General features: G+C 42.6%; 1 protein-coding gene across 1 annotated transcript in view; it reads right to left on the bottom strand.

Moving 5' to 3' along the window:
* The window catches only part of adam19b (ADAM metallopeptidase domain 19b), a 67,595-nt gene that overhangs the window by 24,173 nt on the left and 15,562 nt on the right, over window positions 1–27,860 (bottom strand). Inside the window, exons 4-10 of the mRNA XM_034181037.1 lie at window positions 11,640–11,718; window positions 10,781–10,857; window positions 7,051–7,246; window positions 6,877–6,942; window positions 4,984–5,055; window positions 4,725–4,891; window positions 4,441–4,525 (exon numbers count right to left, since the gene is read on the bottom strand). Coding sequence (XP_034036928.1) covers window positions 4,441–4,525; window positions 4,725–4,891; window positions 4,984–5,055; window positions 6,877–6,942; window positions 7,051–7,246; window positions 10,781–10,857; window positions 11,640–11,718 — 742 coding nt within the window. The remainder of the gene's footprint in view (window positions 1–4,440; window positions 4,526–4,724; window positions 4,892–4,983; window positions 5,056–6,876; window positions 6,943–7,050; window positions 7,247–10,780; window positions 10,858–11,639; window positions 11,719–27,860) is intronic.

Raw genomic sequence — 27,860 nt, 5'->3', positions numbered from 1 at the left:
CACAATGGGCCACTCGATCCACAACATTGACATCAGAAAACCGCTCACCCACACGATGCCACACACGCTGTCTGCCATCTGCCCTGGACAGTGTGAACCGGGATTCATCTGTGAAGAGAACACCTCTCCAATGTGCCAAACGCCAGCGAATGTGAGCATTTGCCCACTCAAGTCGGTTACGACGACGAACTGGAATCAGGTCGAGACCCCGATGAGGACGACGAGCATGCAGATGAGCTTCCCTGAGACGGTTTCTGACAGTTTGTGCAGAAATTCTTTGGTTATGCAAACCGACTGTTTCAGCAGCTGTCCGAGTGGCTGGTCTCAGACGATCTTGGAGGTGAACATGCTGGATGTGGAGGTCCTGGGCTGGTGTGGTTACACGTGGTCTGCGGTTGTGAGTCTGGTTGGATGTACTGCCAAATTCTCTGAAATGCCTTTACAGATGGCTTATGGTAGAGAAATGAACATTCAATACACGAGCAACAGCTCTGGTTGACATTCCTGCTGTCAATTGCACGCTCCCTCAAATCTTGCGACATCTGTGGCATTGTGCTGTGTGATAAAACTGCACCTTTCAGAGTGACCTTTTATTGTGGGCAGTCTAAGGCACACCTATGCACTAATCATGGTGTCTAATCAGCATCTTGATATGGCACACCTGTGAGGTGGGATGGATTATCTCAGCAAAGGAGAAGTGCTCACTATCACAGATTTAGACTGGTTTGTGAACAATATTTGAGGGAAATGGTGATATTGTGTATGTGGAAAAAGTTTTAGATCTTTGAGTTCATCTCATACAAAATGGGAGCAAAACCAAAAGTGTTGCGTTTATATTTTTGTTGAGTGTAGATAGATATCTATATAGTTAGATATCTATATTTACAGATAGATCTATCTATTGCAAAGATAGATACAGATATATACAGTAGTGTTCATAATAATAGTAGTGCAATGTGACTTAAAAGATTAATCCAGGTTTTGAGTATATTTCTTATTGTTACATGGGAAACAAGGTACCAGTAGATTCAGTAGATTCTCACAAATCCAACAAGACCAAGCATTCATGATATGCACACTCTTAAGGCTATGAAATTGGGCTATTAGTAAAAAAAAAAGTAGAAAAGGGGGCGTTCACAATAATAGTAGTGTGGCATTCAGTCAGTGAGTTCGTCAATTTTGTGGAACAAACAGGTGTGAATCAGGTGTCCCCTATGTAAGGATGAAGCCAGCACCTGTTGAACATGCTTTTCTCTTTGAAAGCCTGAGGAAAATGGGACGTTCAAGACATTGATCAGAAGAACACCGTAGTTTGATTAAAAAGTTGATTGGAGAGGGGGAAACTTATACGCAGGTGCAAAAAATTATAGGCTGTTCATCTACAGTGATCTCCAATGTTTTAAAATGGACAAAAAAAAACAAAACAGAGGCGCGTGGAAGAAAACGGAAAACAACCATCAAAATGGACAGAAGAATAACCAGAATGGCAAAGGCTCACCCACTGATCAGCTCCAGGATGATCAAAGACATTCTGGAGTTACCTGTAAGTGCTGTGACAATTAGAAGATGCCTGTGTGAAGCTAATTTATTTGCAACAATCCCCTGCAAAGTCCCTCTGTTAAATAAAAGACATGCAGAAGAGGTTACAATTTGCCAAAGAACACATCAACTGGCCTAAAGAGAAATGGAGGAATATTTTGTGGACTGATGAGAGTAAAATTGTTCTTTTTGGGTCCAAGGGCCACAGACAGTTTGTGAGACGACCCCCAAACTCTGAATTCAAGCCACAGTTCACAGTGAAGACAGTGAAGCATGGTGGTGCAAGCATCATGATATGGACATGTTTCTCCTACTATGGTGTTGGGCCTATATATCGCATACCAGGTATCATGGATCAGTTTGGATATGTCAAAATACTTGAAGAGGTCATGTTGCCTTATGCTGAAGAGGACATGCCCTTGAAATGGGTATTTCAACAAGACAATGACCCCAAGTACACTGGTAAACGAGCAAAATCTTGGTTCCAAACCAACAAAATTAATGCCTCGCAGATGTGAAGAAATCATGAAAAACTGTGGTTATACAACTAAATACTAGTTTAGTGATTCACAGGATTGCTAAAAAAGCAGTTTGAACATAATAGTTTTGAGTTTGTAGCATCAACAGCAGATGCCACTATTATTGTGAAGCTTTTCTACTTTTTTTTTACTAATAGCCCAATTTCATAGCCTTAAGAGTGTGCATATCATGAATGCTTGGTCTTGTTGGATTTGTGAGAATCTACTGAATCTACTAGTACCTTGTTTCCCATGTAACAATAAGAAATATACTCAAAACCTGGATTAATCTTTTTAGTCACATAGCACTACTATTATTCTGAACACTACTGTATACAACCCCTGGCAAAAATTATGGAATCACCGGCCTCGGAGGATGTTCATTCAGTTGTTTAATTTTGTAGAAAAAAAGCAGATCACAGACATGACACAAAACTAAAGTAATTTCAAATGGCAGCTTTCTGGCTTTAAGAAACACTATAAGAAATCAGGAAAGAAAAATTGTGGCAGTCAGTAACAGTTACTTTTTTAGACTAAGCAGAGGGAAAAAATATGGACTCACTCAATTCTGAGGAAAAAATTATGGAATCATGAAAAACAAAAGAATGCTCCAACACATCACTAGGATTTTGTTGCACCACCTCTGGCTTTTATAACAGCTTGCAGTCTCTGAGGCATGGACTTAATGAGTGACAAACAGTACTCTTCATCAATCTGGCTCCAACTTTCTCTGATTGCTGTTGCCAGATCAGCTTTGCAGGTTGGAGCCTTGTCATAGACCATTTTCTTCAACTTCCACCAAAGATTTTCAATTGGATTAAGATCCGGACTATTTGCAGGCCATGACATTGACCCTATGTGTCTTTTTGCAACGAATGTTTTCACAGTTTTTGCTCTATGGCAAGATGCATTATCATCTTGAAAAATGATTTCATCATCCCCAAACATCCTTTCAATTGATGGGATAAGAAAAGTGTCCAAAATATCAACGTAAACTTGTGCATTTATTGATGATGTAATGACAGCCATCTCCCCAGTGCCTTTACCTGACATGCAGCCCCATATCATCAATGACTGTGGAAATTTACATGTTCTCTTCAGGCAGTCATCTTTATAAATCTCATTGGAACGGCACCAAACAAAAGTTCCAGCATCATCACCTTGCCCAATGCAGATTCGAGATTCATCACTGAATATGACTTTCATCCAGTCATCCACAGTCCACGATTGCTTTTCCTTAGCCCATTGTAACCTTGTTTATTTCTGTTTAGGTGTTAATGATGGCTTTTGTTTAGCTTTTCTGTATGTAAATCCCATTTCCTTTAGGCGGTTTCTTATAGTTCGGTCACAGACCTTTGACTCCAGTTTCCTCCCATTAGTTCATTTGTTTTGTTGTGCATTTTCGATTTTTGAGACATATTGCTTTAAGTTTTCTGTCTTGATGCTTTGATGTCTTCCTTGGTCTACCAGTATGTTTGCCTTTAACAACCTTCCCATGTTGTTTGTATTTGGTCCAGAGTTTAGACACAACTGACTGTGAACAACCAACATCTTTTGCAACATTGCGTTATATTTACCCTCTTTTAAGAGCTTGATAATCCTCTCCTTTGTTTCAATTGACATCTCTCATGTTGGAGCCATGATTTATGTCAGTCCACTTGGTGCAACAGCTCTCCAAGGTGTGATCACTCCTTTTTAGATGCAGACTAACGGGCAGATCTGATTTGATGCAGGTGTTAGTTTTGGGGATGAAAATTTACAGGGTGATTCCATAATTTATTCCTCAGAATTGAGTGAGTCCATATTTTTTTCCCTCTGCTTGGTCTAAAAAAGTAACCGTTACTGACTGCCACAATTATTTTTCCTGATTTCTTATAGTGTTTCTTAAAGCCAGAAAGTTGCCATTTGAAATTACTTTAGTTTTGTGTCATGTCTGTGATCTGCTTTTTGTCTACAAAATTAAACAACTGAATGAACATCCTCCGAGGCCGGTGATTCCATAATTTTTGCCAGGGGTTGTATAATACAACCAACAGCGGCCTGTAGTGGCCCCTAGGACCTTGAAATTATAAATGAGGCTTTGTAAGCAACTTGATAGGCCTGTCTGTGATTATTTTATATTGTGGTCATTATTTTAAAAGATGCCGCCATGACGCAAAACAGAAGCTTCACTGGTTGTCAACAGTGTCCAAAGCTGAATATGCAGTTGTTTTTTATGAAGTTATCCTCTTAATCTTTTTTCCCCAAAAGAAAATCGTATTCACTGAGCAAGCTTTATTCAGAAGTCTTTTGGTAACGCATTGATGAAGATGGCTTGAGCTGAGAAAAGCACTTTGGTTGCACATTGAGCATATGGAGAGAATTAAAGCTTGTTTAGTCTCACCGTGTTCACACCACCAGACTGGTACTCGGAGCACATGGCTTTCAGGGGTGCCATGCCGATGATGGTGCCCTGAAACGGCACTCCCCTGGAGACACAAATCATGCTGCTGATTACATCCACCTGGACAACAGCCCACTGAGAAATATGTTGACTACTGTTTCAAGTCACAAAGAAGATAATTATGAATGAGTTTAGCGCCATGGAGCAAGGGGCTCTGAAACAGGGGACAGTGATATAGTAGAGGGACAAGGTGTGACAAATGGGAAGGCTGTTGAGACACTAACGTGATGAGCTGTGCGTTGTCATTGGGCAGTTTGTGGAGGTATTTCCGTCTCCATGCCAGGAAGCCTGCCAGGGTGCTGTGAGGGTTGTCTGAAACACTGATCATGTCATGGTCCGACCACACCTCCAGTCCGATCAGTGCCACGCGGATCTTGAGAGCTTTATAGTACTGTTAGAGGGGGTGCACAGCAACAGGAACAGGAAGTCACACAATGAGTAACCAGTGGTACCACATGCCAGAGTGTTGGTTTGAGGTTTTACCTTGTCGACATAGTTGGCTGCTTCCAGTAATTTCATTTTGGTCTTCTCGAGGCTACGCCCGTTCTTCTGAAACTGCAAATGACACAGGCACAAATACTTTTGCATGTCTTCAAAGCCTCAAAAGGACAATTTCCGAACAATGAACCGGATGTGAATCAAGTCAACACACCTCAACGATTCATCTTCAATGTGTTTATGTCTGACTGTTGGCTTTTTTAGTTTTCTGACTTGGAAGAGAAACGATAACATTTTGAGCGACATTTCACTAAAAGGCAGAGCTAGAACATTTTACACACTGAAGTGACACTTGGAACATGTGTGTGTGTTCCGCAGTGTGCCATCCAGTGGATTCTCAACTGAAACATGAACTTCACATTGATCCTGAATTTATTACACAGTTTGAAATGAAGCTGGATTTCGTGTGACAGGAAAGCTTTGAAACAGATGGCCCCAAGAAGCAGGATTTAGGGTTTGCTGCTCCAAACACTTCCTACACTTCTGTTGTTCAACTAACCTCCTCCATAACAAATTGTTAAAATCACAGCATTGTAACCTCTGTCCCCAGGATCAGCACCGGACTGCAACTACATCTTGGAGCAAAGAAGAGGAACTAGTAAATCCTATATATGCCTTGAGACCCATTAGTGCCGCTGTTAATCCCTGGATTTTGTAACATGAAGCAGATGAGAGTCTAAAAGTGGTTAAGGTGTTGGGCTTTAGTCCAGAAGATCATGGGTTCAAATCCCCGCCTGACTGGAAAATCACTAAGGGCCCCTATTGGTCCCGGTGTGTAGTGAGCGCCTTGTATGGCAGCACCATGACATCAGGGTGAATGTGAGGCATAATTGTTAAGCACTTTGAGCGTCTGATACAGATGGAAAAGCGCTATATAAATGCAGTCCATTTACCATTTACCATAAAACTCCCCCTGGATGAGACACCAGTCCGATGGAGGTGACTTCCCCAAAGGCCAGTTAAAGATGGGTAGAGTGGGAGAATACAGATGAAGTGTCTTGACTAAGGACACATTCAGCATCAGTGTGACTGGGAATTGATCCCAGGTGTACATATTAATAGTCTAGCTCCTTATCAAACTGATGTACCTATGCATTGCTTACTTTTCTGAAAACAGTAATTGTATGGTAGGTATATACATAAAACTCTGGGAAGAGTAAATCATTTTGTTACCTTAAATCCAAACAGATATCATCGCCTCGCTGCATTCGCAACCGGTCCATCCTCACATCTCTAAAGTAACCATCTATCTACTTGTATCATGACGCTAACAGACAACCAACCAACATGGCTGAATATATAAGCACCCTGGTGGAGGAAATACACACATCCCATATTTGTTGGTATATTAATCTATATATTAAAGCCAAGTGGCCTTTGTGTATGTATATGTGTGTGTGCATGCATATGGCTTCGATCACAGACAAACTGGGGAGAGCTGACATTTGCCATTTGGTATGCTTATGAATTTTGGGTTAAGGATGAACGCCGCCAAAACGTAAAGTTCATATAACTGATATTTTTGGAGAAATTAGGTAACAACAGTGAACAATGGACGTTGATAATTAAATTCTGGACTTACACACCATTCCAGCAGGGCGCAGTAAATCATCTGTATACTAAAAGCCAGTTGGCCTCTGTGTACGTCTGTGCATGTGTGTAACTTCAATCACAGAGAAACTGGGGAGAGCTGACATTTGCTGTTTGTTATGCTTATGTATTTTGGGTCAATCTAGAGCCCATGGATCCCCACGGGCAATGCGCTAACAATCTTTTGTGTGTGGTTAAAAAAAATTAAAACATGACTAAATCACTTAGATTGTTTTCACCTCTAATTGATTTGATTTAATTGATGGATGGATGGATGGATGTTCTCACCTCTGCATTATCTGCCACAAGCAGCAGCTCTACATACTTGAAATTCTGGCTGATGTCCCTTTTGTGCTGAAAATAGAAAACAGAATATTTGAACACACAACAGGTGGTAACAGCACTGACACGCACTGTGTAAAAATAAAAGGATCTCAGAGTTTAGGCACGGTGGCTGCTCACCCTTTCCCTCTGTGGTGGTATCAGTCCATGGATGAAGTTATTAAGGACTGCTTCCTTGTAACCATGGTGATGCAGACAGTTGCCCCTGGGAAGATGGAGACTGTCGACTCTGAACACAGCGTGCTGCTGCACGTCCCGCCAAACAGGAAGTGGCTCTATGAGGTAGCTGACACTCGAGTTTACAGAAACCAATCCCCTGGAAAAACAAGGTGCACTGGTTCTACAGTTATGCCACTAAAAATAACGGCCAAACTACCTATTATTTAAAAATAATTTTATATGGACATAAAGTACTATATATTCCGGAGTATAAATTGCACCAGAGATTAAGTCACACCTGTAAATACAAATGCCTCTTGAAGAGGAAAAATATGTCACATCAGAGTATATGCCATTGTTTCTATATGTGGAAATCATTTTTAACCCAATGTTTCCCCGTGGGCGAGTTCAACAACAGACAGGAATGCAGGAGCACATGTGCACATCTGAGTATGTGCTGTTATTTATCATAAGGAGTTTTAAATTCCCCCCCAAAAATAGGGGAGATGACAAATAAACATACAATGGACAACACATTGGATGTTATTTGATGCAAATGAACATGGATTGCTGGCCTACAGTGTGAATTCAATAAAAACTTTTTTTAATCACGTCTTTCATTTGGGATTTTTGTGCAATGTTGTAGTAGTTTTATTATTGAGACTTATTCTGTTATTACTGGAGTTTATTTTGTTTAGTGTGTTGATTCTCAGGATACTCCTAAATAAATAGTTAAAGCTATATGTCTCTGGGTTTTTAAGATTTAAGTCATAAAAACAATTTTCTTTTGCACCACTATAATTTTATTCCTTAGTATTTAAATAAGGGATTCATAATATGATATTGCCAATATGATCAAAATTTGCGCTGTCTGGAAAAAATTTAGAATTCCTCCCCCTGAAGGGGAGAAATTCAACCAAAAAGACAGCCATGACCTACATTTGGTAACAATGTCCGAAGAACACGTGGGGGCGTCCCTCGATCCACATGAGATATTCTGGGAAGTACACTGCAACTGCAAAGTGGAGTAAAAAAAGGCAGCGTGGTGTCAGCTGATGGCTCGCTCTAACAAAATAAACCAAGATGGCGGAACATGTGAGAAACAGCTTATTTCTGTATAAAGCTGATATGTTTCTCAGACATTTTGTCAAAGTTAGTGAGAAATAAACACTTCTAGATCTAAAAACGCCATTTTGACTTTGAAACTAGATAACATCTCTGAAGTAATTTACAACACATCTTACAGATGTTAGTGTGCAAGCGCCATGAACGCGCAACAAGCAAGTGGGCCAGGGAATAGGTAATCTCAAAACCTCACACATGCGCACACACGCTTCATCCTGTAGTTAGTCTGCACAATTCCCTTAGAAGGAAAATACAATATTATTCCCAGATAAATATGTCCTCTTCATTAAAATGAGCTATAATTTTGCAACATCTTACAAAAATAAACTTACATTATAATGCTTGGATTTTGGTAGAAACTAAATTTAGTCTGTTTTATGAAATTTGAAAGGCATACAGCTTTAATATTATTATTATTAATTATTATTATTAAGATATAATAATAATAATAGTAATAGTAATAATAATAATAGTAATCCATCCATTTTTTTATGCCCCCTTACTCCAAATAAGGGTCACAGTTAATTTAAAGTTTTCAGTCCACCTAACCTGCATGTCTTTGGATGTGGGATGAAGCCCACGTAAGAGAACCCACAGAGGGAACCCACATAAAAATGGAGAAAACATGCAAACTCCACACAGAAAGGGTGGGAAGCGATCCCACAAACATCTTGCTCTGAGGTATCAATGCTAACCACTAAGCTACCTTGCCGGCACAATAATAATAATAATCACCATCATCATCATCATGTGATTTTCGGTATATACTGTAAATCGCACCAGAGTACAAGTCACATTACATCCCAAACTAGAAAAAAAGACCTGCAACTTATACTCTGAAAAATACAACAGACATTATAATTGACTTAAAACACACAATAAAATATGTACAGTAGAAAAAAACTGAGTTTGAAAGTTGGCAGGGTGTATGTAAACATGTGCCTGAAATGTACATTAATCAGACTATCTAAAGCATGCAGAAAAACACATGGTTGCGCTGCAGATGTGCACAGCTGCAGCAGATAATAAACTCAACAATGCATTTGTAAATCTGGTGGTGGTTTTATGGATGACTGGAGCAGAGCGAGCCGTGTCACAGGAGACACACTGTTTACAAATGACGATCAGCTGGAACACTCAGCACAACACACAAATGGCTTTTTTGTTGAGTGTGTGCGCAGTCGAGCAGCTGCACAAAACATCTGGGAAGGTCAGTCCTTCTACATGGTGTTTCTCCAGAGAATGTGCATTATTAAGAGGACATATTCACTCATTCATCCTCCAGACACAGAGCGGTGAACATGCACATATGTGCCATTGGCTATGATTGTTGTTACTGCTGTTGTTGCCAGTTCTGCTTGTGTTCCCCCCAGTCTGTCCAGCAGGATGTATCAGCTGCACCGGAACCCCACCAGGATAGAACACAGTATCTGCAGCCAGTAACCTAATAACCTACTGGACTTCCCAAGACACAGCACAGAACCCTTTCCTGCCACCTTATCTTTTCAACCACAGTTTAATGACACGCTGAACGCGGGTGAAGATTTTTGTTACAGCAGTCTCTTATCTCCAGAATCAGTTGTACAACTTTTAACTCCTGGCACCGACTCCCAGCTGAGGAGAGATTTAGGAACAGTCAGCTCGAATGAGTTTTACCTCAGTGAGGAGGTTTGCTCAGTGCCGTTGCTGGGTTTGGTGCACTCTGTGAATCTTGAAAACAACAGCATCCCTGTTTTAGCATTCAGAGTGCAATAATAAACAACTCGGTGGGAACTAAAGGGACAATCCTGACCGAAATGTTCAAAATTCACACCGCCACTCACCAGCACAGCACAACCTGTTTGTTAAAAACAAACAGGTTTTTTTCATCGTTAAAGGGATAATACTGCACAAAGTTGTTTTTATCTAAAATTTTACATCACGGGGGATTCTTGTTAAATATCTGTGAAGTCCCATAATTCTATGTGCATATAGAAAATGTCCTATTAGTAATCCTATACTGATTTATTATTAACAATGTGATTATTAACCATCAGATGACAAAGTAAAACCTCTTAAATCATTCTAAAGTCAGTTTTAAGCAGAAACGAGGTGATAATCGGTGAATCGCTACTGACGCTCTGAAATGACGTAGGCGTTGTGGTCCATCTGTCCCCCATCTTTTCTGATGAAATAATGCTGAATTTATGTGGAAATTATTGTTGTACAAAAGCTTCAGACAGATGATGACTGGAGTGCAGATTTAAGCAGAAACGAGGTGATAATCTGTGAATCGCTGCTGATGCTCAGAAATGACGTTGCTGTGGTCCGAAGTGACGCATGCGTAGTGAAGTTAGGGTGGACCGATTTTTAGGGGGGACCATTCGGTCGGTGACACCGGCTCTCGACTGGCAGAGCACATGACTGTGATAATTACCCAGCGTGCACTGAAGGTGCACTCCAGGAGTGAAAAATAAAGTGAGCCTTCATTTTATTTGAAGGGTGAGAGATGAAAAAAATGTTTCTTCGATTTTCACAATGGAGGTCAATGACTTTATGAACAAATCCTGCAGTGGAGTTTTCTTACCTGAGCCCTGAGCATGTGCTCACAGCAACACTGGAACCTTTCACACCCAGAACTTCCCCATGGTAGAAACAATGCCCCTGTAGAGAAAACACAGTGATGGGACATGCTGCCGGTGTATCGCACTGCTGATAAATGAATAAACAAATAAATTGCAAATTGTAGTAAGTATAAACCATTTAAATCTTAATTGTTAAATTACCATATTTATCTTGTAGTCCTGACATCAGAGGGTACAGTTTTTATCTTACTGTTTAAAATGCTGCAGGTGACAGTTCTCAGTCCTTCCATTCATTCAGGAATTTGCATGTGAGGTTCATCTCAATGGCCAAAGCTCTGATTTTGTGATGTGTGAATAGAATTGTGCGGCTGACCATGCCCTAAACAATTTTGCACCACTGAGTTTCGGACCATGTGCTACAGACTGTCAAGATAGGGCCCATAGTCTATCTGATTCTGGATCTATAGAAATGTGTAACTGTGGCCTATTCCCACAAAACAAAGAGGGCCCAATTCCAGCCCCAATGATGGATGAACGTTACTGACATGATGATTAAAAAAAAGCTGTAACTCTCACAAAGCTTATACAATTCAAATACCTTAAAATTAAAACTGAAAGTCTGCATATGCATTTCTGTCCAATTTGTTGTGATTCACACCCATGAATAACTCTTCAAATGTTCAAAATATTATTGACCTGATGTGGATCTGATGTTATCTTGGTATGTGAGTGGAAAATTTGTTCTGTGACAATACAGTTATTGACTGTGCTGTTAAATTTGAACAATTAAATTGACAGTTTTCTTTATTTAATTATTTACAGCTCCACTCAGCAGAAGATCAAACTGCTTCGCAGACTTACAGTGTTGGCAGGAGAGGAGGACATGCGGGCTCCACTGGGAGTGTACCATATTTCCTGATATTCAGGGGCCAATAGCTGCCTGGTGAAAGAGAGGACAAACCCAGGGGCAAAAAATGTATTGCAACGTAATTCAGACATCAAGAGCACGGTGCAGAGAAGGTGAAACACTGCAGGAAACAAGAAACAGAAAATGAAAGCTTCTCTGCAGCAACTCACGCCTCATAAAACATGAATACTGACAGAGGCACTCAAAGAAAAACCAGCCTAATAAGTCAGTAATAAGAGCAAATACAAAGAATAATAGACAGAGATGAAAGTGAGGTTAGAAAAAAACAATCCTGAACTTTTTTGTGGCAAGTAGGTGCAACCAGCAGGAAGGCTGCAAAGCATATATGAGGGCTGACGGAACCAAAGTGGGATTCGGTGGACCGCAACCTACTTTACATTATCTGAGGCGCATTCTAACAGTCAAATCCTGTCTGGTTTCTGATCAACAGAAAGTTAGAAATGATTCCAAATGATAAATATAGAGACATCTGCTTGTGTGTTTGTTTGTGTGTGTGTATGTGTGCATGGCTTTGATAGCTGCAAAATCCGGGGAGAGCTGACACTTGATATGCTTATGTATTTTGGCTCAAGGATGAACACAGCAAAAACAGAAAGTTGATAGGACAAATTTTTTTTTCAGAAATTAGTGATTGTAGCTAACCAGTAAACAATGGACTTTGTGCTGCAATGCACCATAGGCATTTGGGATTTGTTTTTTTTTTTAATGTTGTTATTGTAGTTCATTTTAGTTTGTGTTGTTAGTGTTACTGATTTGTTGTGTTTTTGTAGTTGTTAAAGTTGTGTTATGTTGCTGTTATCATGCTCCCAGTACCATCAGTGAGAAGTGTATTGCTTTTAATGTCTTCCGTCACAGTCTCTGCTTGTGAAATTAAAGCACCTGCTTGCAGCAGAATGCAGAAAAGAAAAGCTCTGCATGTGTGCATATGCAATTTTGATCATGCAGAAACTGTGGAAAGCTGACATTTGCCATTTGGTATGTTTATGTATTTTGGATCAAGGATGAACATGCCAAAACCAAACATTGACAGGACTAATATTTTTAAACAACCTACATATATTATCTAACAACTGTTGGGAAAGTGTAGTGACATGGACCCACAACAGAGGGCGCAAATAAACGGACAATAGATGAGCCAAAATACAACACTTTACTGTTGTGAAACGTGCACAACGAAATACAGACAAATGCAGAATTTGGATTAGAGTCAAATGTACAAAGGGGACGTGTGGGCAGGCTCGAGGATAGGAGACGTCCGTCCAGAGAAGAGCCGGATCCCACACGATTTCCACTGCCACCGAACCCGGAGGATACTGGAGCCGCCAAGTCCTGAGTCCCCAGGTGGCCACCGTCTCCGGCTGTCGGATCTGGTACTGCTAGCAGGAAACAAGACAGAAAGCGAGGTGAGTGTGGTGACACTCAGCAACTCCTCGCACACAGTTCAGGGATTGCAGGTGGGAATTACACCTCCACCTCCGCAAATACAACACAGTATTTCACAGGACCTGAAACAAACCCTTGTCTTCACGGGTCGGGAAGGGTGCGGTTCGTCACCCTGTCGTCCATGACCAGCTCAGCCTCCAGCTGACACAAGCAGTCAGGAACTCCTGTAGTAATCAGATAACAGTTAAGTGCGATACGGCACAGAATATGGCTGAGGAAGTTACCTCCGAAGGTAGGTGATATCTCGGCAGCGGGGTGGAGATGTTGTCCGGCTTTTATGGGGTGTTGATGATGTGGTGATAGATGACAGCTGTCATGAGTTGATAAGTGACAGCTGTCACTCCCAGCCATTCCCGTGAGGCGGCTGCGCCCTCTCGTGCCTGAAGCCCGCACTTCAGGCAGGGCGCCCTCTGGTGGTGGGCCAGCAGTACCTCCTCTTCAGCGGCCCACACAACAGGAACCCCCCTCAACGGGCGCCAGGCTTGTCGGGGTGTCGGGTGTAGAAGTCGGCCATGCGTGCTGGGTCCAGGATGAAGCTCCTTTTCACCCAGGAGCATTCCTCAGGTCCATACCCCTCCCAGTCCACCAAGTACTGGAACCCCCGGCCTTTCGACGAATGTCCAGGAGCCGGCGCACCATCCAAGCAGGCTCCCTGTCGATGATCCGGGCAGGAGGTGGTGCCGGTCCGGGAGCACAGAGGGGTGAGGTGTGGTGTGGTTTGAGTCTGGAAACATGAAATACAGGGTGGATCCACAGTGAAGCTGGGAGTTGGAGCTTCACTGCGGCCGGACTGAGGACTTTGAGGACTTTGAAGGGGCCAATGTAGCTGTCCTTTAGTTTTGGGGAGTCCACCTGTAGGGGAATGTCCTTTGTAGACAACCACACCTCCTGCCCGGGCTGATATGCAGGGGCCGCGGAACGCCGGCGGTCTGCATGGGCCTTAGCCCTCGTCCGGGCCTTCATCAAGGCAGAACGGGTGGTGCGCCACACCCGACGGCATCTTCGCAGGTGGGCCTGGACCGAGGGCACACCGACCTCTCCCTCCATTATGGGAAACAATGGGGGCTGGTACCCCAGACACACCTCAAACGGGGAGAGGCCGATGGCAGAGGACACCTGCGTACTCGATCCAGGCCAGATGGTCACTCCAGGCCATCGGGTGCGCGGATGTCACACAGCGGAGGGCCTGTTCAAGTTCTTGGTTGGCCCACTCTGCCTGTCCATTCGTCTGTGGGTGATACCCAGACGAGAGGCTCACGGTGGCCCCCAGTTCTCTGCAGAAACTCCTCTAGACCTGTGAGGAGAACTGAGGACCACGATCCGAGACAATGTCAGTTGGTATCCCATGCAGACACCCGACGTGGCGGACCAGGAGGTCTGCTGTCTCCTGGGCCGTTGGGAGCTTTGGGAGGGCCACGAAGTGGGCCGCCTTGGAGAACTGGTCCACTACCGTGAGGATGGTCGTCATGCCCTGGGATGGCGGGAGGCCCGTGATAAAATCCAGGCCGATGTGGGACCAGGGGCGATGAGGCACCGGGAGCGGTTGCAGAAGTCCTTGTGTCTTTGTATGGTCTGCCTTGCCCCTGGCACAGGTGGTACAGGCCTGGACATATTCCCGGACGTCGGCTTCCATGGACGCCCACCAGAAGCGATGCCGGACCACTGCCACGGTCCTTCACACCCCTGGGTGACAGGAGAGCTTGGAACCGTGACAGAAGTCTAGGACTGCAGCTCTGGCCTCTGGTGGGACGTACAGACGGTTCTTCGGGCCAGTTCCTGGGTCCAGGCTCCGTGCCAGGGCCTCCCGGACGGTCTTCTCCACGTCCCAGGTGAGGGTGGCCACGATAGTGGACTCAGGTATAATGGATTCCGGCGGATCCGACAGCTCTGTTATGACTTCGTCTTCGTGAACCTGGGACAAGGCGTCCGATCTTTGATTCTTGGTCCCGGGGCGGTAGGTGATCCGGAAGTCAAAACGCCCAAAGAACAATGACCAGCGGGCTTGCCTGGGGTTCAGCCGCCTGGCGGTCCTGATATAATCCAGATTCCGATGGTCCGTGCAAACCCCGAATGGTACCGCAGCTCCCTCCAACAGATGTCTCCACTCCTCAAGAGCCTCTTTCACCGTGAGGAGTTCTCGATTTCCCACGTCATAGTTCCGTTCAGCCGGGGTCAACCTGCATGAAAAATAGGCACATGGGTGGAGAACCTTGTCGGACTCCCCGCTTTGGGACAGCACGGCTCCTATCCCTGAGTCAGAGGCATCCACTTCAACCACAAACTGGCGGCTAGGATCGGGCTGCACCAGAACTGGTGCAGTCGAAAACCGATGTTTCAATTCCCTAAACGCGGCCTCGCACTGATCCGACCAAGTGAAGGGGACCTTAGAGGAGGTCAGGGCTGTCAGGGGACTAACCACCTGACTGTAGCCCTTAATGAACCTCCTGTAGAAATTTGCAAAGCCGAGGAACTGTTGCAGCTTCCTACGGCTTGTTGGTTGGGGCCAATCTCTCACCGCCGCAACCTTGGCCGGATCAGGGGCGACGGAGTTGGAGGACATGATAAACCCCAGGAAGGACAAAGAAGTGCAGTGGAACTCGCACTTCTCACCCTTCACAAACAGCCGGTTCTCCAACAACCGCTGCAGGACCTGACGTACATGCTGGACATGGGTCTCAGGATCCGGGGAAAAGATGAGTATATCGTCTAGATATACGAAGACGAATCGGTGCAGGAAGTCCTGCAAGACGTCATTAACCAAAGCTTGGAACGTCGCGGGGGCGTTAGTGAGGCCGAACGGCATGACCAGGTACTCAAAGTGCCCTAAGGGGTGTTAAATGCCGTCTTCCATTCGTCTCCCTTCCGGATCCGAACCAGGTGATACGCATTCCTAAGATCCAGCTTTGTGAAAATTTTGGCTCCATGCAGGGGCGTGAACACTGAATCCAACAGGGGCAACGGGTATCGATTGCGAACCGTAATCTTGTTCAGCCCTCTGTAATCAATGCATGGACGGAGTCCGCCGTCTTTCTTGCCCACAAAAAAGAAACCAGCACCCATCCGGGAGGTGGAGTTCCAGATCAGCCTGGCAGCTAACAAGTCCCGGATGTAGGTTTCCATTGATTCGCACTCTGGACGTGAGAGGTTGTACAGCCTGCTGGATGGGTACTCAACGCCCGGGATCAAATCAATGGCGCAATCATACGGACGGTGCGGGGGAAGAGTGAGTGCCAGATCTTTGCTGAAGACGTCAGCAAGATCGTGGTACTCCTCGGGCACCGCCGTCAGATTGGGGGGGACTTTAACCTCCTCATTAGCAGTCAAACCGGGGGGAACCGAGGATCCTAAACACTCCCGGTGGCAGGTTTCGCTCCACTGAGCCACAACCCCAGACGGCCAATCAATCCGGGGATTGTGTTTTATCATCCACGGGAAGCCCAAAATTACATGGGAGGTAGAAGGAGTCACATAAAACTCAATCTCCTCCCGATGATTCCCAGACACTACCAGAGTTACAGGTAGTGTCTTGTGTGTGATTAAAGAGAAGGGTGCCATCTAGTGCCCGCACCTTCAATGGTGAAGGGAGCGCCACTAGAGGGAGCCCTACTTCCCTTGCCCATCTGCTGTCCAGCAGATTCCCTTCTGACCCCGTGTCCACCAGTGCTGGGGCTTGAAGGGTTAGATCCCCACTCAGGATCGTAACTGGAAGACGTGCAGAAATGCGTGTGTGTCCCACGTGAATTTCTTGGCCCACCCTTAGCCCAGTTTCTAAGGGTGGACGTTGGTGTTTAACCGCTTGGGGCAGTCTCTCTGCTGATGCTCGCTTGAGCCGCAGATAAAGCACTCCCCGCGGGCCAGTCTCCTCTGTCTGTTAGAAGCTATTAATTTAGCCCTGCTCGTGTCCATAGCATCATCAGCAGGGGGAGCTGTTACCACACGGAGCACTGAGGCTGTGGAGCGTGGGGAGGACGTAACCTTTTCGGACCCAGAAGGGAGAGGGACAGCGCGTGCCCAGCCACGTCCTTCGTCTCGCTCCCGACGGCGTTCTTCTAACCAATTGTCTAATCGTATAACTAGATCAGTAAGCCCGTCCAAATCCCGCGGCTCATCCTTAGCCACCAGGTGCTCCTTCAGGACTGACGACAGTCCGTTTACGAAGGCGGCGCAGAGCGCAGTCGTATTCCAGCCAGACCTCGCAGCCGCGACGCGGAAGTCGACTGCATACTCAGCTGCGCTCCGACGCCCCTGTCTCATAGACAGCAGCACTGTTGAAGCAGTCTTGCCTCTATTTGGGTGATCAAAGACTGTTCTGAACTCCCTCACAAACCCAGTATATGTTGTTAGGAGCCGTGAATTCTGCTCCCAAAGCGCCGTAGCCCAGGCGCGTGCCTCACCTCGAAGCAAATTAATTACATAAGCCACCCGGCTGGAGTCTGACGTGTACATCACAGGACGCTGTGCAAAGACGAGCGAACACTGCATCAAGAAGTCTGTGCACATCTCCACACAGCCTCCGTACGGCTCCGGGGGACTTATGTATGCTTCAGGGGATGGTGGGGGGTCGTTGAATGACCATTGGAACGTCTATATTTGGCACCAGGACAGCAGGAGGAGGAGCTGCAGCAGCGCCCTGTGTGCACGCTTCCACCTGTGCGGTGAGAGCCTCCATCCTACGATTGAGAATGACGTGCTGCTCGGTCATTAAATCCAACCGAACAGTGAAGGAGGTGAGGATTTGCTGCAACTCACCTACCACGCCTCCCGCTGGCGCCTGTGCACCCTGCTCTTCCATTGGTTGTTCAACAGATGGTTGACGCCCCTCGGAATCCATGATGCTGGCGGAGATATCCTGTTGGGAAAGTCTAGTGACACGGACCCACAACAGAGGGCGCAAATGAACGGACAATAGATGAGCCAAAATACAACACTTTACTGTTGTGAAACGTGCACAACGAAATACAGACAAATGCAGAATTTGGATTAGAGTCAAATGTACAAAGGGGACGTGTGGGCAGGCTCGAGGATAGGAGATGTCCGTCCAGAGAAGAGCCGGATCCCACACGATTTCCACTGCCACCGAACCCGGAGGATACTGGAGCCGCCAAGTCCTGAGTCCCCAGGTGGCCACCGTCTCCGGCTGTCGGATCTGGTACTGCTGGCAGGAAACAAGACAGAAAGCGAGGTGAGTGTGGTGACACTCAGCAACTCCTCGCACACAGTTCAGGGATTGCAGGTGGGAATTACACCTCCACCTCCGCAAATACAACACAGTCTTTCACAGGACCTGAAACAAACCCTTGTCTTCACGGGTCGGGAAGGGTGCGGTTCGTCACCCTGTCGTCCACGACCAGCTCAGCCTCCAGCTGACACAAGCAGTCAGGAACTCCTGTAGTAATCAGATAACAGTTAAGTGCAATACGTCACAGAATATGGCTGAGGAAGTTACCTCCAAAGGTAGGCGATATCTCGGCAGCGGGGTGGAGATGTTGTCCGGCTTTTATGGGGTGTTGATGATGTGGTGATAGATGACAGCTGTCATGAGTTGATGAGTGACAGCTGTCACTCCCGGCCATTCCCGTGAGGCGGCTGCACCCTCTCGTGCCTGAAGCCCGCACTTCAGGCAGGGCGCCCTCTGGTGGTGGGCCAGCAGTACCTCCTCTTCAGCGGCCCACACAACAACAACAATGAACAATGGACACTGATATTTACATTCTGGACTCACAAGCCAAACCAGCAGGTGGCAGTAAATCATCTATGTATTAAAAGCGTGAGTGTGCGCGTGCGTGATTTTATTTAGTAAGTTCAATGTAAGTACATAATATAATTGTAAATACATTAAAATTACATGGATGGATGACACAAGAAAGTGAAAACACTTATTTCCATTGTGGCCCATTTAAAAATCAACTGACAAAATAACAATAATTATAATGATGATACTACTACTACTACTACTACTACTACTACTACTACTACTACTACTACTAATAATAATAATAATAATAATAATAATAATAATAATAGTGTGTATATGATAACAAGAATCAAAATAATTTGTAAGTACATCAAGACAGTAAATTAACATTAAAAAATTACATAATTACCAGGAAATAACAGGGTTGAGTTCTTCTTCTAAAAACTGTTATGGTCTAAGGTTCTAAAAACATTCTTCAATTACACACTATTCCAACTCATTATAGAAACTTTTCACAATTTATTACCACCCTTGAAAAATGTCAGCTACTTATTTTATAAACACTATCCAATCTAGAGCCCATGGATCCCCACAGACAATGTGCTAGTTATACATATTGTTTTTAAATTGACTATTCAACATAATAAATACTTTTACTTTTTCTGCTTTTAGTGTGATACTAAGACTTTTGTAATTTCACTTTAACATATTCAGGATTTTGACTTTGTCAGCACTGATGTTACACACTCCTGTCCAGTTGTTGGTGATGATGCACTAACAAGTTTGTCAACCACTATTAAAGTTCCAAGAAGAAGGTGATGCTAACACCATGCTGACTTAGTCATGATAAATTCCACAGTAATGTCACTTGTTTGCTGTTGTACATTGATAAGGATAAATATCTTTGGACAACTGTATATCTGCAGTGGATACTATAATGTTTGTTTGTACTCAAAAGGATATACTCAACTGTTTTTCTTTTTTACTTTCACTTTTGGTACTCTGTGTGCTTCTTACCTTGTGTGCTGCTATACAATGTTGCTGGAACCTCAATTTCACTGAGGTAGCCTTCCCAAGGGATCAATAAAGTTCTATCTAATCTAATCTCTAATCTTGATGTTGAATGCAACATTTTAGCCAATATCATACAATAACTTTGGAGTTTTAAACATGCCCAAAAATCCATGATGGAACACGAATGCCCCACTATCAGGTCAGGGAAACCAACACATATCAAACAGTACAGTCTGACTAGATTTGCTATTTAATTGGTTGAATTTAATATTGGGTCAATAAAAACAAACAAAAATTGTTAGAAAAAACAAAACAAAACAATTCCTACATGGAGAACTAGTGTATTTACCAGAAAATTCCCCCCACCACCACCACCAATTTTGTTTTGAATATTTGGAAAACTTAATGAGTACAGTACTACATGGTAAACTCTGTGTACCCTTATCAGATTCAACAAAGCAAACCATTTAACCTGACAGACAAAGTACAAAGTGTGACAAAGTGTGAGAACTTGTTGGTGTGAGACTGGAGTATTTGACAGGGTTATTATTCACCACCATCCACCTAATGCTTCTGTCTGTTTCTGGAATTTCTCCACTGGAAAGCTGATAAGTATGTTTGTAGATAAAACAGTTCTTCTCTACATATTAAGTGCCAGTTGGTCAGGAGTGCACTGTGTTGGGTCTGCAAAGAAACCTGCAAAGCTTGTGCCTCTTCTTGTTTGTGAGTGCTTGTGTGACTGAGTGAGTGTCTTTGCATTCTTGCACTTTCTGTCCAACTGATATCAAACTACCGGCCCAGTATTTACATGTTAGGCAGATGCTCCGTTTCCCATTTCTCTCCTACCAAGTATGACTCAATCAGGCCTTCCTGCTCCAATTCATAACGCGTGTCCTTAACAGCTGGTTTTTCATAGTTGAGTCTCAGTCTCTCACACTGAATGTCTCCTACAGATGCATCAACCAGAAGCTGGAACCTACAAAAATAAGGTGTACATACACCTTTGTGTTATCTATAGATGCTGCTTGAGAGAGCAATTTGACTCGTGTCAACACCTTGAGAAAGACCTAAAATCTTCATGACCTGATGACCCCCTGCTCAAGAGTGACTATTGATGTCTCTTCATGTATTACTGGAGTTCAGTCAGACTAAAGCCTTACTGTACCTCATAGTTATTCTTTCAAGGCAAACCTAATCGCAAACATGTCCTGATTTTAAATAACCTCCGCAAAGGCAACAAGGTTACCCGCATCCCTGCAAAGTCTCTGCATGTCTGTTACAAAGTGCTACATGCTATTACATTCTTTTCCTATAGGTGGCAAAGTTTACAAGAAAGGATTTTGCCAAACAAAAGTAAAGTCCAAAATGGAAATATTGCATTTGTTCACAATGCCATACCAAATGATCTCTTCTAAAAATATATCAATGTAGTTTTCAGTCAGTTCTAAGGCAATTATGGATGGTACACGAATGGTCCTTTTAAGTAATTGTGTGTAATTGGAATATGACGTTGGCTGTAGAGAACACTAATTATTCTGTTATTATTATTCTGCCTTAATTAGCAAAAATAAGCAGAATGCAAAATTCTGGTTCAACACTGAGGCTAAATCAAGGGTAACCATCTACAAGCTGTTTGCCATTTACAGAGCAAGATATATTGTACTACTTTAAAGAGAAAATGGAGGATATTAGGTCAAAGCTATCCCGATATACTTTACTCACATTAGCCGACCCTGTAACAGTTATAGGCAGCATCTCTGACAGGAAGCCGACACTTAGCAATTTTGACAGTACCTTGGTTGGTTTATGGTCACAACGTTAGAATAATTTAAAAAATACAACTTATTTGTATGACCCAATACCAACTAAATTGTTTAAGGACCTGTGGTCTTCATTTGGACCCACTCTGCTGAAAATGATTAACTTGTCTGGTTCTGTTCTTACATGTTTTACATCTGCAGTGGTCAAACCTGTTTTTAAGAAATCCAATCTAGATCCATGTTCATTAATAAAATATAGACTGATATTGAATCTATTCTTTTGCTCAAAAATGCTTGGAAAAAGTGGTTTTACAGCAGTTTGTAGATTATCTTACTGATGATGATCTCTTTGAGCTGCTGCAGTTGGTGTTCAGAACTTACCACACCACAGAGACAGCACCTACTAAAGTGGTGAATGATCTTTTCAGTCTCTCTTCAGTGGAGACTTGCTGGGATTTGAGACTGTGGGGTACAGTTCCTGCTCTTGGCTTCTGGGGTTCTCTGAGGAACTGAGGATCTGGGATCAGAGCTGTGAACTCAGCGATGATCCCAATTTACGTTCTACTTCACGAGTCCATGATATTCACTGATTGATTGTTTGGAGAACATGGCTACTGGACTTTATGAGTAACTGGACGCTTAGGTGCATCCACCCCTTGTAAGAACTTAATTAAGAAACTCTAATAACTAAGATCAGTTAAGTCCAGTATTTCTATCATATCATAAACATTTGGCGGCATTTCAGCTATGCTGATGGCATCAGTATAAACCATTGTGTCAAGGTTAAAATTAGGATGACAGAGATAAATGAAGGAAAGATGGGAATTTTTCTATTTCCTCTCATCAGATGCCCTGAAGGAGACTAAAATCTTGAGACAATTGCAGTCTGTTGATGCAATCACAAAGCAAGTCAAAGACAGAAAAAGGGCCGGTTCATCCCTTAAAACATTACTACTGCTGAGCAATATGTCCAGCAGATGACACACCAAAAGGGTAAATTCCTCACTCCCTGATTACATCTGGCCTTCCTCACCATTTCTTGTTTTTTTTTTCTTCTTTTGGATGCTGATGTTTGCTCAGGTTCACCACAGCGGATTCATTGTGTATCCAAATCCTGCTTTGGCACAAGTTTAATGCCAGATGTTCTTCCTGATGCAATGCAACATCAACAAGGAAGAAGAAGCTAAAGTGGATGCATTTGATGGCGTAAAGAAACCGGAATACTCGAAAGATGCCCACACAGATGCAATGACACCATGCAAATGCCACACAGAAAGGAACTGGGCACTGGTGGGCCAGAACCCAAACTCTTTTTCCACATCATACTCCCTGCTCAAACAGTGCTGTGAAAATGTTTGTCCACCCATGAGCTTTTACATTTGAATTTTTTCTAACATTTAAAAAAAAAAAAAAAAATCCAGCTTTTTATATTAAAACTTATAAAATTATGCCCTTAAAAGTGAAAAGTAATCTTTATATCATGAATTAAAAAAAGGAAAAATCAAAAGGCTTAAATGGTTGTCTTGGTGGCTTTCCTCACTAGTCCCCTTCTTGGACAGTTATTCAGCTTTTGGGAACTGCTGACTCCTGACAGCTTTAGCATAGAGTACAATACTGTTCGTATGTCTTCATAACTCATGTAAATAAAGACCAACATATAGTCAGTGTCATGGAAATGTTCATGTATCCATCCCCTAACTTGTCAAAAGAAGTGATGGCTTATATGTGTTATACAAAAGGGTGCACTTACTTATTAATCATCCTGGCTTTTAGATTTTTATTTCTTTTAATTCATGATGTAGAATTTACTTTTTACTGTGAGTTTAAAAGGCATCATTTTAGAAATACTTAATATAGAAAGCCAGATTTTTGTATTTATTTATTTATTTATTAATTGTCATAAAAATTTCAAAGATGTAAAAGCTCAAGAGTGTACAAACTTTCAAAGCACTATCCCAGATTTAATGTCAGATTGTTGTATCAGTGAGTGAGCTTCACACTGTTGTTGCCCTGTAGCGGTTGTATGGGGCGGACAATCACTTCTTCCATGAGGAAACTCATAATGACCTTCTCTATTCCATCCTTCGTCATTCTCACATGCCTGTTAGCAGCCGTATTACAGAGCTAAACTGTGACGATTTATCACTTCTTAAGGATACAGAATGCAAACACTTTGTCGCACACAAATACAACATATTGTTAAAGCTATACATCTGAATAGCTAGTGTTACTTACCAGCCCATGTTAATTTATCACTGACAATCTTAAATTAACACAGACAGCATTAAAGTAACACTTTTGACATATTAATTTAACACTGAAAAGAGCGGATACACACACACACACACACACACACACACACACACACACACACACACACACACACACACACACACACACACACACACACATTATGGTGTTAATTTAACACTCACGATTTTGCTGTGTAGTGTAGCTGGGAGCTTGAGTTATACCATTATCTAGATTTCCAATAAAGAGAGTAAGGGTTGCCGCCATTACCTGTTGGTAGGTTTATACAAAAACTCACGATCCCATTTAAAGAGGGAAAATAAAACAAAATTTGGCAAAATGATACACTCTGCTATAGTAATTGTTTGCTTGTATCACATATTGTTGATGGCAAATATTTTGTGATCAAATACCTGAATTTAAAAAGTAGTCAACATCAGTATTGAAGAAGCCAACAGGTGTAGTTTTTTCGTTGATATATATATATGTATATATATATATATATATATGTATATATATATATATATATATATATATATATATATATATATATATATATATATATATATATATATATATAAACAATGACAAAAAAGTCTAATTACCTCCACGTGAAGATATGACACAAACATTATTTTCCTTCATGTACATCTTCATGTCATGGTTTGAGTTTTGCTAGGTGTGCTGGGTTAGTTTGTTGTTTTGTGCTGTTAGTTATTTTTCTGTTTCATTGGGTTTGGTTGGCTTCTTCTCTTGTTGGGTGTTTCTCTCTCTCTTTCTCTGGCCACGCCTTGTTCTGGTGCTTTCCATAGTTCTGCCTGCCTCTTTGTGTGTACCTGACCTCCAGCCTGTTGCTTTGACCATGCCTGATTGCCTGATGTTTTTTGTACTGCTGCTTTTCCTGGACTGCCTACTCGTGTACCGACCTCCGCTGTCTTCTACAGTAAAACCATCCAAAAACCAGAGCTGTTTGCTTGAGTCATGCATTTGTGTCCTGCAGTTCCTGACCATTCCACCAATGAAAATATGCAGTTGAAACCATCACTCTAATTTTCAGGTCAAAAGATAACTTTGGAATAAAAAACATCATGCCAAGATTTTTTTATTTTTTCACAATCATAGATCATACAGCGACCCTGTGACTATGTAAATTGATCATAAATTTGTCTCCGTTTACTGGAAGTACAGTACTGTACAGTAGTACAGTAGAGCATGCCATAGGTATTAAAGGCACTGTGCTGCAGTGGTTTGAATCATATTTATCTAATAGATTACAATTTGTTCATGTAAATGGAGAGTCTTCTTCACGGACTAAGGTTAATTATAGAGTTCCACAAGGTTCTGTGCTAGGACCAATTTTGTTCACTTTATACATGCTTCCCTTAGGCAGTATTATTAGAAAGCATTGCTTAAATTTTCATTGTTACGCAGATGATACCCAGCTTTATCTATCCATGAAGCCAGAGGACACACACCAATTAGTTAAACTGCAGGAATGTCTTTCAGACAGAAAGACATGGATGACCTCTAATTTCCTGCTTTTAAACTCAGATAAAACTGAAGTTATTGTACTTGGCCCCACAAATCTTAGAAACATGGTGTCTAACCAGATCCTTACTCTGGATGGCATTACCCTGACCTCCAGTAATACTGTGAGAAATCTTGGAGTCATTTTTGATCAGGATATGTCCTTCAATGCGCATATTAAGCAAATATGTAGGACTGCTTTTTTGCATTTGCGCAATATCTCTAAAATTAGAAAGGTCTTGTCTCAGAGTGATGCTGAAAAGCTAATTCATGCATTTATTTCTTCTAGGCTGGACTATTGTAATTCATTATTATCAGGTTGTCCTAAAAGTTCCCTGAAAAGCCTTCAGTTAATTCAAAATGCTGCAGCTAGAGTACTGACGGGGACTAGAAGGAGAGAGCATATTTCACCCATATTGGCTTCTCTTCATTGGCTCCCTGTTAATTCCAGAATAGTTCCTAGGGTTTGTAAGAGTAGAATGGGAGGCAGAGCCTTCAGCTTTCAGGCTCCTCTCCTGTGGAACCAGCTCCCAATTTGGATTAGGGAGACAGACACCCTCTCTATTTTTAAGATTAAGCTTAAAACTTTCCTTTTTGAAAAAGCTTATAGTTAGGGCTGGATCAGGTGACCCTGAACCATCCCTTAGTTATGCTGCTATAGACTTAGACTGATGCACCATGATGCACCCAGTGTTTCTTTGTATTCACCTCTTTTTGCTCTGTATGCACCACTCTGCTTTTAATCATTGGTGATTGATCTCTGCTCTCTTCCACAGCGTCTTTTTCCTGATTCTCTCCCCTCAGCCCCAACTAGTCCCAGCAGAAGACTGCTACTCCCTGAGCCTGGTTCTGCTGGAGGTTTTTTCCTGTTAAAAGGGAGTTTTCCTTCCCACTGTCGCCAAGTGCTTGGTCATAGGGGGTCGTTTTGACCGTTGGGGTTTTTCTGTAATTATTGTATGGCTTTTGCCTTACAATATAAAGCACCTTGGGGCGACTGTTTGTTGTGATTTGGCGCTATATAAATAAAATTGATTTGATTATCATGAATGCTTGGTCTTGTTGGATTTGTGAGAATCTACTGAATCTACTGGTACCTTGTTTCCCATGTAACAATAAGAAATATACTCAAAACCTGGATTAATCTTTTTAGTCACATAGCACTACTATTAATCTGAACACTACTGTATGTGTTTATGCAATATAAAGCCAAACAGAAAAGACTACAGCTTCGGAATGTTGATTCTAATATAAATTCAGACAAATCTGCATGTTTAGGATGGCAAAAGTTAAAAGTTGTAAATTTCACTGGGACAGACTTGTATGGTTATACACTAACTGAATTCATACTTCTAGAGGACAATTTTAATGTGATGAAGAATATGTATAAATACAGACAAGAGACAAATGAAAGGAACAAGCACCATGAAGTGTTTTAGTAAGGTGATGGGCCACCGTGTGCTACCAGGGCTTCAAAGCACTGTGGCATCGATTCTGCAATTATTACAATTATTATTACAAAAATATTCCCTCATTTGGTGTTTTGATGATGGCGGTGGGGAGCAGTGCCTGAGATGGTGCAAAATCAACTCTCCACAGTCTCTAGTGGTTTTCTCTCTGCATTAGACTTCCTCCCATGCTCTTATTTTGATATGCCATTGGAATTCTGTTCATGTAGCTTAACATCCTGTTCTTGTCTTCTGAGTTAACGGGCCTATGTCTAGTTGTTTACCAACCTCTACAACCGCTGTCAGAGTGTTCCCTTGTTAGGAGATCATCACGTTTTATGCCTGCTGTCTCACATTATTTCTTTATGTTTGCCTTCGTGCTTTTGACCCACACTCCCTTTCAGTGTTTTTTGCCTGCCGTTCCTGTTTTTTGTTGCATGTTATGTTTGCAAACTGTGCTCTGGTCCTCTGCCTTGCTTTTTGGATTACTCTTTTGCTGGTCCCTCTCAGAACAATGTCACCAATTGGATTGATCTTTCTTTTGCTGACTACTGCCAGTTTTAGCGACCAAGAGTAACAAGGTACCAAAGACTACTGAACTGTTTGAACTTATTTATTTTAAACTTGAATATGAACTTATTTATTTTTGCACACAAACTTGACAATATCAAAAACTGATACACAAGACAATTCCACAGTGACATGTGTGACCAAAATGTTTGATGGTAATGTGACGATATTAACTGCTAGTTATACAATAAGGTCAGCTTTTACACACCTACATTGTGGTTCTCTGCGCTGGGGTCCTCTGTCAGAGTCTTAACTGCTTAACTGCCACACGGTGCATCTCTATGGAAGCATCTGCCTTTACTGGGTTTCTACACTCATTTTTTCAAGTTTTCGTTTGAAATTGCACCAATCTGCAAGTGTAAAAGATGTAGAAATTCTAAACTGCCCCAGCAGTGGCATGAACTAAGCTACCCTGAATTTTAATGGTCACCCATTATAAACTGTGCACCA

Source organism: Thalassophryne amazonica, chromosome 11 (genome assembly GCF_902500255.1).
Source record: "Thalassophryne amazonica chromosome 11, fThaAma1.1, whole genome shotgun sequence".
In the NCBI taxonomy this organism is placed as follows: Eukaryota; Metazoa; Chordata; class Actinopteri; order Batrachoidiformes; family Batrachoididae; genus Thalassophryne; species Thalassophryne amazonica.
The sequence above is the reverse complement of the archived record's forward strand: the minus strand, read 5'-3'. Positions and strand labels throughout refer to the sequence as shown.